At 44.0% G+C, this 16,764-nt stretch overlaps 2 protein-coding genes across 2 annotated transcripts in view; one reads left to right on the top strand and one right to left on the bottom strand.

Moving 5' to 3' along the window:
• Positions 1-1,578, bottom strand: part of MCEE (methylmalonyl-CoA epimerase) — a 122,878-nt gene extending 121,300 nt beyond the window's left edge. Inside the window, exon 1 of the mRNA XM_086958386.1 lies at positions 1,505-1,578. Coding sequence (XP_086814512.1) covers positions 1,505-1,532 — 28 coding nt within the window. The 5' untranslated portion in view covers positions 1,533-1,578. The remainder of the gene's footprint in view (positions 1-1,504) is intronic.
• A 311-nt stretch (positions 1,579-1,889) lies between these two features.
• Positions 1,890-16,764, top strand: part of MPHOSPH10 (M-phase phosphoprotein 10) — a 176,020-nt gene continuing 161,145 nt past the window's right edge. The window contains exon 1 of the mRNA XM_086958385.1: positions 1,890-2,457. Within this exon, the coding sequence (XP_086814511.1) occupies positions 2,372-2,457 (86 nt within the window). The 5' untranslated portion in view covers positions 1,890-2,371. The remainder of the gene's footprint in view (positions 2,458-16,764) is intronic.

The following is a 16,764-nucleotide window of genomic DNA, read 5'->3' as shown; positions in this document are numbered from 1 at the left end:
AGCAGGAATAAACTGCGCTGGAGAAGCAGGAAAACGCTGAGGTGCTGGTCCTGGGCCTAGGGCACAGGAAACCTAGGGCTGGGCCTAGGGCACAGGAAACCTTGGGGCTGAGCCTAGAGTACTTGACCCAGGTGCGCTGGCAAGGAAGGCTGGCTTCAGGCAGGAGCTTTCGTCAAAAAAGATTCCCTTTGGGCACCTTGTACTTGAAATAACAATTTTCTCACTCTCATAAGACAAATTTGTGATTTTCTGTATGTAATTTTCGTTCTTTAAATAATTTCTGCTTCCCAATTTTAATTATGTTTCAATATATATGAATAAACTGTGCAGGATTATTTTATAATAGTGTTTTTATTGTTATATTGGTTGCATTGCTTCTACAGTTTAGTATATGTTTCTTTAATATTTGTCTTATGTGAGTGAGAGAATTTTTATTTCAAGTACAAGGGGCCCAAAGGAAATCTTTTTTGACGAAAGTCAGTTGTGGTACCCTATCCCTTTGGTACTCGGGTCCCTCTCTCTTTTATTAGAGTTTCAGGCAGGAGCTGCTTGGCAGACACGGCAAAGACAGGCGGCAGGGAGAGCTGACGAGGACCTGCTTAAAGAGTGGAAAAAACGGTGAGGTGCTGGTCCTGGGCCTAATGCACAGGAAACCTTGGGGCTGAACCTAGGGTACTAGACCCAAGCGGGTTGGCAAGGCAGGCTGACTGGTGAGGCTAGCTTCAGGCAGGAGCCGCCTGGTAGTTCAGGCAGAAGGGAAAGTTGGTGAGAGAGGGGGATTCAGATAAAATGGCAGAATTTAAATGCCATATAAAGTTGCGTGGAAGTCAGGGGGATTTCGAAGCAGAACTGTGAACAACTAATGCAATATGGTGCTTTCCTCTTAAACTTGGAATGTTTGCTTGTATGCCTTCAGAACTGTAGAAATTCAGGGCCTTATTTACTTCCCATTGAGCCGCCGGCGCAAAGGGTAGTAAATAACATTAAAAGTGACGCACCAGCAGCGCAAGGGGCTTGTAAATAAGCCCCCCTATATTTTTATTCAGCAATTTGGTTAACAAACTCTAAAAAAGTAAAGTTTCAACAAAACCCTTGGGTTTTGCTGTGAATTCCCAAAAATGTAGGCGTGCACATTGTACTTTGCTACTAGACGAATAGTGTAGCAGTATTTACTGGTAAAAGCAAGGAAAGTTGATGTTATGGTGTCTTACGCATGGTCATACCCCAATGCAGCTATATACTAGACCCCTTCCCATAAGTATTTCTGATGTATGTTACAGGCACACAATGTAAAATGCTCTGGTAAAGGTTACTGGAAAGTCGATCAACCACATGAATCAGTCACTGGCAGGATATACCTTCTACTTATAAGACCCCCTTCTTTTTTTCCTGAGCCTACCGATCAGGTTTGGGCTTATTTTACCGTCAACATAATGCATTCCATAAGTCTATGCAATAAACCATAATGCCCTCAACTTCGTATAAAGGAAAGTAAAAGGTTTACCTGTGATTCGTAACATGGAAGCAGCCATAATGACTTTAATTCATAAATAACTTTACTTAGCATGTTTAAAAAAAGACAAACGAACAAAAAACGAGAGTAACAAAAAACGGACTGGTCTGCTTGTATCAGTGAGACATAGGTAAATGGTGCGGCCATCTTGAAGTGTTAGTACTTTCCGGGCTTAATATAGAGAAATATTTCGACTGAAGACATTTTGAGCAGAATTGTAACTGAGCTCGGAACTCTAAAAATTTGCGAAGAATTCACATAGGTGGTCTTAATTGTGAATAGACTTCTAATTTTCCCTGGATGTGCCACGTTTATATTTGAAACGATGCGGAACATATCGGAGCATTTATTTTCAACCATCACATAAATTCCGCTTGGAAGCTGAAAGGAGAACGAGTTTGTTAATTTTAGGACGGCTGCCAGTTTTCCTCAATCAGTGCAATGTCTCTACATTTTTTTTAGTTATATAGCGCTTACTACCCCTGACGCGGTGTTGAATTGATTTACATGCGACTTCTCTCTTTCGAATCTGTTTGTAATTAATGGAAAGTTACCCCAAAGGAATTTATGATAATGTACGTGTTTTCAGCAAGCCGTTGTATGCGAAATCTCGATACTTTTTACCGCTGCTGTGCCAATCTAGTAGCATAGTGTTCGACGGTTTTCACTTTTTAAAAGTCGTACAGAAAATTCGTCAATACTCTTTTCCCTTATTGGAATAGTGAGCTGTCTGTTCACCACCAACTTCTGCTCGTCGCGGAACTATCCTGAGGTCCGTGTTTCCGGCCGGACCGGATGTGCACAACTCCACGCCTGAGTCTCTCCATTGCTTCACATGTGGGTTTCTGTTTCTGAAGGATGGCAGTGCAGCAGAACGAAAACGTGCTGCAGCAGTGCCTAAAGAGCCTTAAAGTAGCCAGTGCCAGACCCGAGAGGTTCCTAAGGTGAGACCTTAACGCAGTACTTATAACGTATTTCATGTTTACATTTCCATACGTCAACGTGCTGGTTAGGAGTCTGTGTAGCACAACTAAGCATTTGCAGTGCAGTCGGTCTTGCATTTGTGAAAGTTAGAGCCATTGTCGTTGCAAATGACAATGTTTTTTTTCTTTTGTTTGCAGTGGAGTACTCATATTTGCATAGCGCTATTGCCATTCGTACGACTCGTGGCGCTGGAAAACCAGAACATGGGAAATAGGTTACGAGGAAGGGGAGGTGGAAAATAAATTACACCAACGGAAAAAAGCATTTACAACAAGGCTACAATTAAAGTCATTTGACAGTGTTGGCATATGTATTAGTGATACAGTGAATGCCAGAGATGCTCTTATAACTGGCGGTTGAATCACACGCTGGCAGCAAAAGTTGCAGTACCTGCAATTTCAGATGAAAGTCGAACGCAACTAAAATACAATACCACAAAAAGCAGCACAACTCACTGCACTGCGCACGCATGACTAACCAGGAAACATCTGTCATTGAGCTTTACCCTGCGAGTAGTAAATGATGACCAGCTTTCCAAAAGGAGCTGGCCCTGTCAAAAGGCCCTTTAATGTTCAATCAACCCCAGGCCATGACTGTTCAGCCAATTCCTGGCAGTAGGCAGTTTATCAGAAATCGTGCACCTTTTTTAATGATAAACTTTGTGGTTCGTTGCGGACCCAGATACTGAATCTGTTCTTACGATTAATTTTAGACCTGGGTACCTATTACAAAGGCCACTGTCTCACCATAGTCAGCAGGCACTTTAATAGCCTCTTACACTTTTTATTGGTTACAGTGCTTTGAGACGGTACAGGTTTTTCAGCACCAGCAAGGTAGATTACTGGATGGTATCTTGTGGCGGTTTTTCAGATTATACAGCAGCATTTAGAGCGGTAGGTGAAAGGCATAACAGTTTAACTGGTAAGCAAGAAGTGGGGCAGACCAGGCACAAAGCTTTCCATTATCGTACTACATGGGGCTAAAGATATTGACATCCTCCCAGCACCCTTCATAATCAGATTAATTACTCTGATTTACCTATTTGGGCAAAATGTTTAACATGGGAGACGGATGGAATATTGGTGACGTCCGTCAAAAAAATAAATTCAACAATGCAGACCTGGGTCCAAAAAAACAGCCTTTTCAAAACATTTGAGTAGTGACATTAACCTTTTTAATCCTAAAATGGAGATAAGAAAAGGCACTGCGAGGATGTACAATTGAATTGTCGGCCCATAAACACGCTGCTCCAAAGCGTTTGTGCATACAGCAAACTCAATAAAACGGACTTATTACCATTTCTCCTCAGTTATGTCATTTTCTTGTGAAGCTCCACGATTAAACAAGCATTGGCATAGCCAATAGGTCTCGCTTTTGGGACTTTACAAGTATTTAGTTATATAGCCCAATATCCTTGGTGCAACAACATCAACCGTTGCATGGCTAAACACTTATGAGGTCTCAAAGGCGAGACCTATTGGCAATGCCAATGCTTGTTGTTGTAGCAAGGGGCATCGCAAACAGGGGGTGGAAACAATATATGTCTGCTGGTGTGTATGTATCCAGATAAGAGGATTACTGAAATCAGGGTGTGAAGGAGGGGCATTTAACTTGGACGGAATACAATCTAGTTGTCCTATACAAATTGACATTCCACACATTTGCAAATAAAAGCTTATTACAATTCACACATTTTAGCACCAGAGACCTACAGTAGTGAGGTGCCTAGAATTACACCATTTTTTGATGGAATCATGGATTTGTGATTCCCAGGCCAAAAACACAACTACTAGAACGGATCTCCTCACTGACTGTCAGAGCATGCATTGTCCAGGGTGGTTTGTTTTGTCAACTGTGTCAAAAATATAACTTGAGAGGTCAAAGGTTAAACAAGACTGCACAGCACATGCTCTTTCGGTCTTCTGGCACAGGGGTAATGGGCAGTGTGGGGGAAGCTTTCACTTCTGAAGGCCTCGCTCTTCAGTGCTCTGAGCCCCGAGGGACTAAGGAATGTGCCCCACTGAGCTCTACTAAATTTAACAAGCTTGTGGTTAAGTAAACAGCATCAAAACAAGGTGTGCGCCGCCTCTTCATGTAATCTGCGCCTGTGATTTCAAGATAGTTCATTTGCAAAGGAGGCACTTTATGGCCCGGCGTATCTCAGGCTCCCTTGAGTATTCCTGTGTGCTTGCCCGCCCCCTGCTTTGTCTGCTTTAACTAGGATTCTGAGAGGCTCGTAATCTCAAATGTCTGTCCTGGGGAGTTATGTGTATACTAAGAAATCCCTAATCAAGTCAAGCAAGCTTTATTCGACAATTGTCATAAAAGCATATTCCATATATAAAAAGTACATATATAAATTTCAGAAGATAAAACCAAATTAAAATCAGATTATAAAATTCATAAAATAAATAAAATCATTCCATTAACAGTACAAATATGCGAAATATTACTACACAATTATTAACCAGGATACTTGGCCTACGAGGTTAACTAATATATTATGCTTTCACGAGTCGGGCTATAATCGTCCATGCCCAACCTAGAAATTTCGCCTTCCTCGTTCCCAGTAACCTGCACATTGGTCGTAACCACTTTCATCTCGGCGCCGCATACATTGGGCACTCAAACAGAAGATGGCCAATGGTTTCAGGAATGTCTGAGCAAGCCGGACTAGCCACCTTACTCCCACTAGTCCATCTATTAGAGAATGCCCTTACCGGTAGGCTTCCCACTCTTAACTGGAAGTAGAGCTTGCGGTTGAGGGGCTTTATGATGACATCCCAGAATTCCTCAAGTTTGGGACAATCTTTGATTACTAAAATTAGACCAACAAGAGAGTGTGAAGGGGTGGTACTAAAGATCAATCAATCCCTAGAGCGAATTCCGGAACTCACCGGTCTGAGCCTTTAATGGCGGTGTTGAATTTAACCATAAAGGCTTTGGCGAATATGTCGTGTCTGTCCTGGGCTTGTTTGTGTGACTGAGATGGTGAGAAAAGTGTGGAGGAAGCACAAATTGATCAATGGCTCTTGCTCTAGTCCACGTTGGTTGAATTAAGGGTCTGGACTGTGAAGCAGACGCCAAGATGCGTGGATGCCTGATTAAGTGCTGTGGCAGCTGTGCGCTTTAGAAATCTTTTAACATTAACATATCACCAAGCTGCAGAGAAGAGTCAGGCGCGCTAAAAGTTAAAATGAAAAAAAAGCAGCGGCCGTGAAAGTGACGCGGCCGCGAAAGAGAAAGTGATCACGAGATGGCACCTGTGCTCGTTAGTGCCCGCCCAACCACAAGCTCTAGGCCACCATCAAATGCTTGTAGTGGCATTTTCTGAAGCGCATGCACTGGCTCAGCCGAGACCTACAAATGCCTGCTAAAGAGTATGTAGTGCATAAAAACACAGCTCATCTTCCCCCTTGTAGTGCCCCTCGCACACCGGCCACACAACACTGAGAGGACACTTGCTGGGTTAATACTCCAATGCCCTATAATGTTACCAAATTATACTACCACACAAATTGGTGTTACACTGTAAAGCAAGCAGCGATGGGTTGAAAGCAAATGATAACAGCTAGGGTCTAAATGCAATGAAAAAACAGCTTGATTGGTGGGTGTAGTATGTTGCTTTAAAGGTAAGCCATATGATTGTATTACAATAACACCGTCAATCTAGAATTGTAGCTTGGCAGCCGGTTATACAGTTTTTGGCGGCCCATTAAATCAACAAAGTTAAGCCAGAAGACTAGGACTCCAGCCAGCATCTCCCGTCAGTCCCAGACACGCCCTTGCGTGTCTGCAGCTTCACTTTATCATAGTTGCCGTGGCCGAGAGCACCAGCCAACATAACGTAGACTCTGCTCCTGAGCGGGTGCAGCAGCTGCCAGCACTGTAGCTGCTTCTCCAGGTTGGAGATGAAGCAGCAGGTAAAAGTAGCTTCATGAAAGAGGATGGACTACAAAGAGCATTTTGTTTCAGGCACAGCAATCTTGTCAAAACTATGGTCGGACATTTGTCCCAAGCAGGTGACATTTTCAAGTCCGGCAATAGGTTTTTCACATTTAGGATTACAGATTGTAGTATGCTACAAGTAACACGAATATTATCCCACCCTATTCTAATTCTGCACACTGATGTCAGTGGTATTGCCACCCTTCTCCAAAACTGCACTCCGGCAGAAGCGGGGCCGCCAGTACACACACCAAACCGCACCACGCCTACTTTCAGTGAGAACCGGGATACTACTATTGACAACGTTTAAAGACGTCAAACGTGTGATACAAAGACTACACAGATAGCTATTAAAGTAAGCAGGCAGTCACAGCCCTAAGAGAGGGAGCAAGCCAAAGTAACAGGGGAGCCAGCAAGAGCAGGAGGAGGAGACTCGTGGCCCATGAAGTGAGCACTGCACTGAGCCAGGGAAACACTCTTACAATTAAAAGAATTAGTTTCTGAACAGACAGTAAAGTGGAAAAAGCAGTAGCCGACAAGCCCTGGGGCAATACTCCATGGGAGTGTTTATCCTAGAAAAAGGAGGGCCCAGGAAGCCAAATTACCGACTGGCAAGCAAGGAATTTTGAGAGACAACTGATTAGACAAATCTAAAGCGTGGGAGGAGTCAAACCCGCACAAAGTACATACAACAGATCAGCGCACGCGCCGTCTAGGCTCGACCTACAAGCGAGGAGACCTTTAATCCAGCGACCTCATATCTAAATGACTGTACACAATCGTAGGGTTGCCATATTGTTCGGTATTAAGAGGGCATCACCTATGATTTCATGCTTAGATGACTCCATGCGAACCAAGGACTCAAGTGACCCAATCCTGTGTTTCTGCTTAAAAACCCAAAACATTTTGGGGTGTTTTAGTATTGGTTCGAGTCATCTGATCCAACTGAACGACTGGATATTATACCAATGATCTGTAAAAGAAAACTCCAGGACATAGAGCATTTTGCATCCTTGGAGCTGAGTTATCTGGTAACCTTAACCCTTATGATGTTCTTGGCTTTCGTTTAACAGGTAAGTGAAGTGTGGGACTTTTTAGTATTTGTATGCTTGACTGAAATAACTTGCAGAAGGTACAGTAGTTCTGTTGGGTATGACCACAATATTGCTTCTCATTGCAATTAAATTCACAAACAGATTATTTCAATCTACAGAAAAATGTACAAAAGAAAATTATTGGGAAGGAACACATGGGATAACAAGGGTACACAAACCACAAGTGAATCTGGTTTGTTGGGTGACAAGGTATTTTTATATAAATTGCATCATTTATACTTTCACCCATATACGTGTAATTCTTTGTAGCATAAGTGGCGGCTAACACTGTGAAAGTTTAAAGTGAATTGTGAATAATTGACATGGTGAAGTAAGTGACACAATGGGTGTGTAATATGTACAAGGGGATTGAAAAGTTATATACAAGTTTGTAAGTGGCCAGTATAAGAGACAGAGAAAACAATGACCCTGCTGCTCCAAATAATTCAGGTTTTTTGCAAGCGGAGTCTTGTACTGGGCCTAGATGTTGTCGAAGTTTCAACCCTAAGTATTCGATCTTAAATAGTCATGCGGGTCTTCATCAGGACTTGAGTGTAGGATGGCAACCTGTAGGGGTAATTTAAGGCGCGTGTCAAATTCTTTATTCATAATGGTGGCATGTGCTCCAAATTCCACTAGATTGTGGTGACAAAGATAGGTGACGAGAATTCACCTAACGGATAACGCAGAAGAGGCCTGGTTAGGCGCAATTCAATGCAGATGACCCATCCGGTTGGCTTCTGCGAGTAAAAATTACTAGATTAGCATAGGGCCACCACTTAAAATATCCAATTGGACAGGCACATTGGTGGGAGTGCCGCATGGTTTTGCAAACCATTCCTGATCAATGTGGGGCCACCAGTTGTGCAGTTAAAAATGAACAATACGCATTAGTGGGAGTGTGCCTGTGAGGATCCTCAGCACGATTTACAGTTTAACGAACCCAAACACTCCTGTTTAGCAATAAGCCGAGTAAAGGGGTTTATGGTGGAGGCTTGTGTTACCAGTGTGCTGATGTTAATATGGTAAAACCGGGACTTTGCATGCAGTGTAGGCATCAACCTGTACATTTAAGTTGCGCGTGAGCATGGTCACATAGATTCATTTCATTTCATTTTGGAATTTTGTAAAGCGCTTGGTAACGCACAACGGCGTGTCCCCGCGCTGAAGAGAACCTGGAAGAGGGTCAGAGGATTATAACAATGCTAGGCGGAAGAGATAGGTTTTGAGGGTTTTGCGAAATTTAGTCTCAGAAGGTTCGAGACGCATTTCAGTGGGGAGCAAATTCCAATTCTTGGCTGCAAGGAGCCTGAAAGATCTACCTCCCATCCGAGATTTACGGATTTTGGGGACAACAGCCAGACCCATCCCAGAGGATCTGAGCAGCCGCTCAGGTCTGTAGGGAGTAATAAGGCTGTTCAGCGGGCCGGGTGCTTTGCCTCCAAAGATGCGATGGCACATGCAGAGAGCCTTGAAGGTAATCCTTTCCCGGATAGGAAGCCAGTGAAGGGACCTCAAGGCAGCTTTAGAGGGTGCTCTCCTGGGGAGTCTCAGTACCAGCCGGGCTGTGGCGTTTTGTAGAACTTGGAGACGGTTGAGACTTTTGGCCGTAATACCCAGATATAATAGGTTGGCATAGTCAAGTCTCAATGTGACCAAAGCATGCACAAGAGTTTGTCTGGCACCAATCGGTAATAGGTCAAGGACCTTGCGAAGGCTCTTCAGTATCCCGAAGCACATTCCAACCACCCGGTTAACCTGGGGAGCAAAGGATAGATCAGAGTCGAATAGAACCCCAAGATTTTTCGCCTGGTGGCTCGGCGTGGGGGTAGAGCCCAGAGAGTCAGGCCACCACGCTGAGGACCACACAGACGGGCCTCCCCCTACCACGAGCTTGCTAGACAGAATTTAATTAAAACCAGTTCCATTAAATATCTTGTTGCTTTTATCTGGGACGTACGCTAAGGCACGGATTACTTGCTTTCAACCTCATCATTATGGCTTTACATTAAATAGGACAGTACCTCTTATCAGTGCTGCTTCAGGCATTTTAATGGAACTATGCAGTAAGCCTAGAAAATTATGTGGTATTTATTTGGCGCGATAAATATCACCATATACTGCCCTTGAAATGGAGTGTAACATGTAGATTTTGTGCTTACTACACTAAATGCTGCATGTCCTTTTGTCTATCAGACCTCCTCCCACTCCTACTGTAAATTTCGGCAGGTTTTTTCAAAAATGACTCTTCAGTGTGTTATATATTTCCTACAAGTATAGCAGGACTGTGTATTAGACCATCACAACCTTCATAGTATAGAGCCTTAGTCCATAAATGCCATCAGTGAGTGTTGGTGGGTTTCGGCTAGCTCACAGTACTACATCTAACACCTTAAACCACCCAGGGTAACTGATGTTGTTGGCACCTTTGAACATGACACTCTGATTCCCAAGGAATCAGTGGAAACAGATATACCCTTTTGTTTGGTTACTCTTGCACACCCAACACAAGAATGATACAACAATGCGTTTTTAAACATTTATTGAAATTATAGTATTTTTGTACAAAAAGCGTGATCTGCGATTTTTAAAAAGATGAGGCATGTTATGTAATCAACATTGTTACAATGGTAAACAAACAATATGAACAATTCAACCATATTTATTGTTGCTAATGTTTGCCTGCTCCGAACGTCCCTTGGAGCGTCCGGCCCTGCCAAAAACCGGGCAGAACGCCCGTCGTAGAGAGGATTGTGCCTTATCCAGGCCACTGAAAGTTGCGACAAATTTCGTCAACTCTTTTAGGAAAGGCTGACCAAATAGAAGACCTTGAGCAAGGGGCCCGACTCTGAAGACGCCAGTTCTGTCAAACGTGGGTCCATCTTTAATAAAATTGAATGCCGACGCTCCGTGGAAAGAGCACAATTTGCATTTCCCAACTGGCAAATGGCCCGCTGGGCCCAACCAATAAGCTCGTCCGGGTCGATGCCCGAAGCAGAGCCCTGTGCCTGGTAACCCAAGTCAAGGATTTTTGTAAGCGGGCCAAGGAGATCTAATAATTTATCTTGGCACAGATGCCAAGATCTATCAATGCCCTTCTTGGGGTCCTTAGTGAACTTCTTAAGGTAAGTCAAGATAGTGGGGTCCACCTCAGGGGTCTCGGAGAGTTTGTCCGCCAAATCCGGGCGAGGACATTCTGAACGGAGGCGTGAACGGACCTCCTGATCAAAAGGTTCACGAATGTGGGCCTGAACATACTCAGCGACCTCAGGAGCCGGGAGCCAGGTTTTTGAATTCGGATGGACAATGTCCGTGGGCTCAAAAGTAAGAACCGGGGGATGAGAAGACGCGTCAACAAAATGCTCCTTCCTAGATTTTTTCGCAGGAGGAGCAGAGGGACCTGAAGAGGACGAGGTATCATCAGTATCCGGTGTAGAGGGAGCAGCCCTCTTGGAACCAGCAGACAGGGATTTAGCCAACTTGACAAAATCTGATTTGTGAGGATTCTTCGGGGACTTGGAGGAGCGCTTAGCAGAAGAAGAGGGAATCCAACCTTGCTGTTGCGCATAGTCAGCCAGATGACGCTTCAGTGGACCAATGGCCTTGACCAACGTGGTATTGACCGAGTGCTGCACCCCCTGATCAGGAGCATCTACCAAATCGTACTCAAAGGACTCCTCAGGCTCTTCGCCGTAATAATATTCATCATCCTCTTCATAGCCAGCCATGACTGAATGAATAAGGCTGAAACAAAAGCCCACACAGGAATAAGCAGCAGGACACAGGAGGGACCCAGTCAGAGGGAGTGACAACCTCTCAGCAAGCCAGACTTGAAGAGCCACACGCTCCTCAAAAGAACATATAAAAGGTGGAGGGACAGGCTTGCAACAAAGCCACTCTAGGTAATGCCTCTATCAAATTTTACAACCCTAACCCTTGAACAGGAAAGGGCGTCAAATGGGGACTCTCCGGCAGGCAGTGGGCTAGGCTGAAGTGAAAACGCCGCCTCAAGCGTGTCAAGAATCCGTGAGCAATACGGAAGATAAACAATGGACAGTCGCGCATGCGCAGACGCCCGCCTGAAGCACCCGGATGAGGAGCGGCGCACGACAGCAGCGCGAGACCGCTCGAGTTCCCGTCCAACTCCACAAAAATGCGGGCAGAAAGCGGCCGCACCAGAGAGGCGACCTGTGCTCTCAGCACACAGCAACAGAGAGGCCGAGGCAAACACACACACAGCGAGCGCAACAACCGGAAACAAGACGCCGAAAACGGCGAAGTCAGAAGCGCTGCAAGCAGCGTATCGAACAAACGACAAGTCAAATATAAGTAAGCAATACAAGCAGTACAATATACATAGCATGAAAAGTATAAATTACTTAACTGGCTGCGAAGCAGCAAAGAAAGAGGAATTCCTATCCTCTATGGTTCTTTATATAGGGATATGCTCTCTATGGTTACCTAAGTGCTCATGGGATTGGTAGTTTTCAGTTTCGTTACTGTGTTCCTATTGGCTGCTGTTTGTAGTAAAGAAATCGAGAAAGCATAATCTGAGCCTCCTGTCCTGCCATAGAATTATCGGGAGCTCGTATTCCTGATTTGCAGTAGGAACTTCTGCAAGCTGTTGGCTGCTGCGTTCCGTTTTTAATGTTACTTAAAATCATTGAGGATACTGTGGAAAAGGTGCCAATTAATTTCATCCCCAAGTCTAGGGCAGGGGCAACCCCACATTAATTTTGAATGTCCTTTAGCACTTCAGGCAAAAGAGCAATTGATGGGGTGGCGTGTGTTATGTTATAAATGGCAGCAAAAACAGTACCCCTTGTCGCGCAATCTTCATTTGGTGGAACTATACCAAGTGGAAGACACACAGTGAGAATTCTAAATTTTATCTTTGGGTACCGTATTGGGAAAACTGCTTCACGCTTATCTGTTTTGTGAGCTATCCAAAACAGAATTTCTTCCAGTATTTTACCCATTCTAGCATTAATAGTAACTGGACTTTTGGCAGCGCAGCTAACTGTGGCTGGCAAGATCGAACAACCCTTGCTAGGGCAGTTGTTAGTGTACGCATAACAAACTGAAGTAGAATTCGATATGGTCTTAACTAAGTAATTATATAAGGCATGTGCTTCACCAATATTTAGTGCTGCTGTATATGGAAATGGTATGTAGTCGGTTAAGACTGGCCTGGTTGCCCCATCATTACTGAGAGGACCCAGTCTTACATTTTGTGGTATATACAGGAGGACGCTTTAGAATTAATTTTGATATTTCTGGTTTGTTAATGGTAGTTCTAAGTATTCATAAGGCCCATATGCAGGCAGATCTACTGATTCAGTGTATGTATGAAGTGTGTGGCTGTTGTCATCGACTGTAGGAAAGTTTACCCAGAAATAGTTAAACTTCACATTAATAAGCTTTATCTACCTTAGTCACGAAGGTAACATCTCCCCTGCCATTGGCAAGCCCATGTGTAGTTAACCCCTTGCATGCTGATGACGAACCCCAGCCGTCATGCACTACGGTGCTCGTGTGCTGATGACGGCTGGGGTTCGTCATGGCCCGCCCCTGTTCATTTGTTTACAGCACAGGGGCGGAAACGGGCCAGCAGTGAAGGGGTTAAGTGAGCAGTTACTGCCCGTCTACAATTTACAGGATTATTCACTGCTAGCGGCATATTTAATTAATGGAATTCAAAGAAAGTTACAGTGATGTGTTCCTTTTAAAAGGTTTCATCTTGAAGAACCTACAGACATGCTTCCTATGAAGCTGAGGAGTATAGATAGTTTTCACCACAGACGTCCCCAAGTAGTGGTGAAAAAGAACCTCCGGCATAAGCTAGAAAACTGCTTAGGAAACCCATTAAATAAGTATCTGACTTTGAACGTTTGGTGGCACCATGATATGCAGTTTCTACGAGTATAGCAGGACTGTGTATTTGACAAACATGAATTTCACAGTATAGAGACTTAGTCCATAAATACCATCAGTGAGTGTTGGTTGGTTTCGGCTAGCACACAGTACCACAGCTTACCCCTCAACCAACCAGTGTAACAGATGTTTTTGGCAACATTGAACATGACACACTCCTTCCCAAGGAATCAGTGGAAACAGATCTACCGTTTAGTTTGGTCACTCTTGCACACCTAGGGTAAACACAAGACCGGTACGACGAAGCATATTCAAACATTTATTGAAATGATTGTATTCTTGTATAAAAAGCGTGAGCTACTATTATTAGACAGGTGAGATGTAATCAGCATTGTTAGAATGGTAAACAATATGAACAACGAAACCATATTATTGTTGCTAATATTTGCCTGCTCCTATCCGTATTTGTCACTGGGGGAGAGAATGTGGCCGAACGGGCTAGGGCTGTTGATCTCCAATCTGGGGAACAGGGTTCGAGTCGCTGCAATGACGCTCAACACCCTGTGATTCTGGGCAAATCACTTAATCTCCCCATGGCTAACAAAAATGAATGTGTCCTTGTCTAAAGTGACTGATGCTCATGTAGAGCTCTCTGATACCTGATGCCTTCGGATCAACTTCGCCCTAAATAAAACTCTGGGGAAAAAATACTAAACAAAGCCTAGATCTAACATTATTCTGCCAGATCAATTGGGATACCCTAATGCCCATACCTTGGTTGTGGGTGTCATGAAGCTGGTAATAGTTCACAAGTTATCTTCCATAGTAGGATGGAAGGTGTTGTCAGCAGGGCTGTATTTCAGTCAGTCCGCAGCGGTTCCGTGATCATTCCCAGCATTGAAATGCTCCTCTCAAAGAGATTTAGCACAAGAATCGTTTCTGTAATAAAACAATGCTCTTTTCAACTTGGTTTGTCTAGCTAAATGAAATGTCTTCTAATGGCCACAGAAAGAAAGGAAAACAGTGACATTGTGTTCTTCATGTACCACCCTGGAACTAACTGTAGAGACTAGGGGGCATCAGTGCCTATCGCAAATACATATCCAGCACATTCATTCATTAGCAGGAAAGTGTAGCAAAGGGCACCACGAGAAAGATGTCAACCTAAGGAGTTAAATTTAAAATGGAGAATCTATGTGAGCCTCGATTTTTCCTGTCCAGGCTTCTTGAGGCTCCGCTGTTGTATGTGATACCGGTGGGGCATTCAGTCAGTGTAACTTGAAAGTCTGTCAATAATTTTGCTTTAAAGTTTCCTTTCTTTCAGTAGCTACTTCTGCACTCATGAACCAATATTGATGTGGAACTTCACAGCTTGCATAGACTAAGTCAGAGACTTTAAGTTCATAACCCATTGCACTGCACCCATTAACCTAAGGATTTTATCACTAGCTTGCTTAGAACAGTGACTTTCAATTCGTTTAGTTGCTCTATCTCCGTCTAACACTTTTGAAAAAGCAAATACAATCCCAAAGCAACTGTAGTTCTGACTGTAAGTTGTCACACCGATGCTAATACTGTTAGGTTGTAAAAATGGAGACTCGCACCTTAGTGGTCAAACTACTCTGAAAAACCATGAATACAAATCGGCAAAAAACACAAAAGGGAGTGCCACAATTGTCCCACAATTTTACTTTAGAGATTCTTCTCTTTGTTTTCTTCTGGTGTATACTCGTTCTCTGTAATCAATATATTCTACTCCAGGTTCGAAATAACAAGGGACCCATAGTGTGAAGTTTCGAAATACCTTTTTCTTTTTATTATTCAAAGCACCAATGACACAGCCCAGCCAACGCGCTTCATCCTAATTGAGGACTTCATCAGGGTTCAAATATTTTCGTGCAGCAAGATTAAATCAGTATGAGCATATAAAGGAACCAGTTCTACCTAAAACTTTTATTTCTCTTTATCCCTTTGAGTACTTGTTTTGTCCCTTAGATGTCATTTGAAAATAACAAACGGTCATATAGACAAAGCAGCTTAATATCCACATCCCATTGGGTTCTGTAAGCTATGGCCGGATATCACGATGTGCTACTAACATCCAGTAACTTCCAGATGACGGTACTGGATATTAATAGCGCATTGCGATATCCACTGTGATAAATAGCACCATATTATGCTTACTAGTGTAAAATCTGCATGTTCTGTTGTCTATCATCCGTATGACTCTTATGTCCACGTTTTTTTCTTGTCCAGGCTTTACTTTTACACCTACAGGCTTCCTTTGATAAAATATTAAATGCTGTGTTTTTGTTTTGATATTCAGTAGGATCCTAAAAGAGGCTATGTTCCTATAAAGGCGGGAAGCTTGAGGGTTTTGAATAGCAAATTAATGTGTAGTTTTCAAGGATGAGTGCTAATGTGAATATATGCATACCCCAATGTTGCCAGGCACGTTGGTTATGTGGGACCATTCTCTGCTTCTAACACTGTTTCTTCTTGGTCTTTGCTAGAGCTAGGTACAAGTATATTTACAGTAGCCATAAATTATTAAACCATGCTAAAGTCAGTGTTTTGCGCAGTTGATTAAAGAATTTGGCGCTCCAGAAAAAACCATATCCAAATCCTACCAAATTACACATTATTATTTGTAAAACGATTCCTTGCTTCAAAATCCAGAGGTTCACTCTTTTATTGACGGACCCACCAGCCCCAGGTACCACCACCCCCCGGGGCTTTGGAAGATAGTGGGTTGGGGCTGCACGCCCCCCCGAGCCAATGATGGCACTGGGGACCGCCTCCCTCCAAGGCCCGCTCCTGCAGTGTCACTGGGGACAGCCACCCTCTAAGGCCCGCTCCTGCAGTGTCCCGGGGTGCCCACCCCCTGGACACTGTAGTTTGCTATGGCAGGGCGGGAGCCTTGTGGCTCTCGCCCTGCCATAGCAAACTTGGTTTGAATTTTGAAAGAGAGAGCAGGAAATCTGCTCTCTTTCAAAATTCAAAGCAAATTGCTTTTCCACACGGGGAGCTGCATGTTAGCCGCTCCCCATGTGGAAAAGCAATGCCGGCTCCCGAGGGACGCAGGGAGCCGGCGGGACAGTGGGGGGGATTAGGGTCCCCCCACTCTCCCCAACAGAGATGGCCAGCCCTGGGGTTGTGGGGTCCCCAGGGCTACAAGAGGCCCGGGAGGGGGGCCACGCGGCACCTCTCCCCAAAAATTACAAAAATAAATAATAAAATAGAAAGGCCGGCCCCAGGGGTTGAGTAAGGCCTTGGGAGGGGGGCCACGCGGCTCCCTTACCTATATTTTAATTTTGTAAAAAAAAAAAAATTAGGGGGCAGGCCCTGGGG

This window comes from Lissotriton vulgaris, chromosome 2_1 (assembly GCF_964263255.1).
Source record: "Lissotriton vulgaris chromosome 2_1, aLisVul1.2, whole genome shotgun sequence".
NCBI lineage: Eukaryota > Metazoa > Chordata > Amphibia > Caudata > Salamandridae > Lissotriton > Lissotriton vulgaris.
This window is presented reverse-complemented; position numbering and strand designations above follow the sequence as displayed.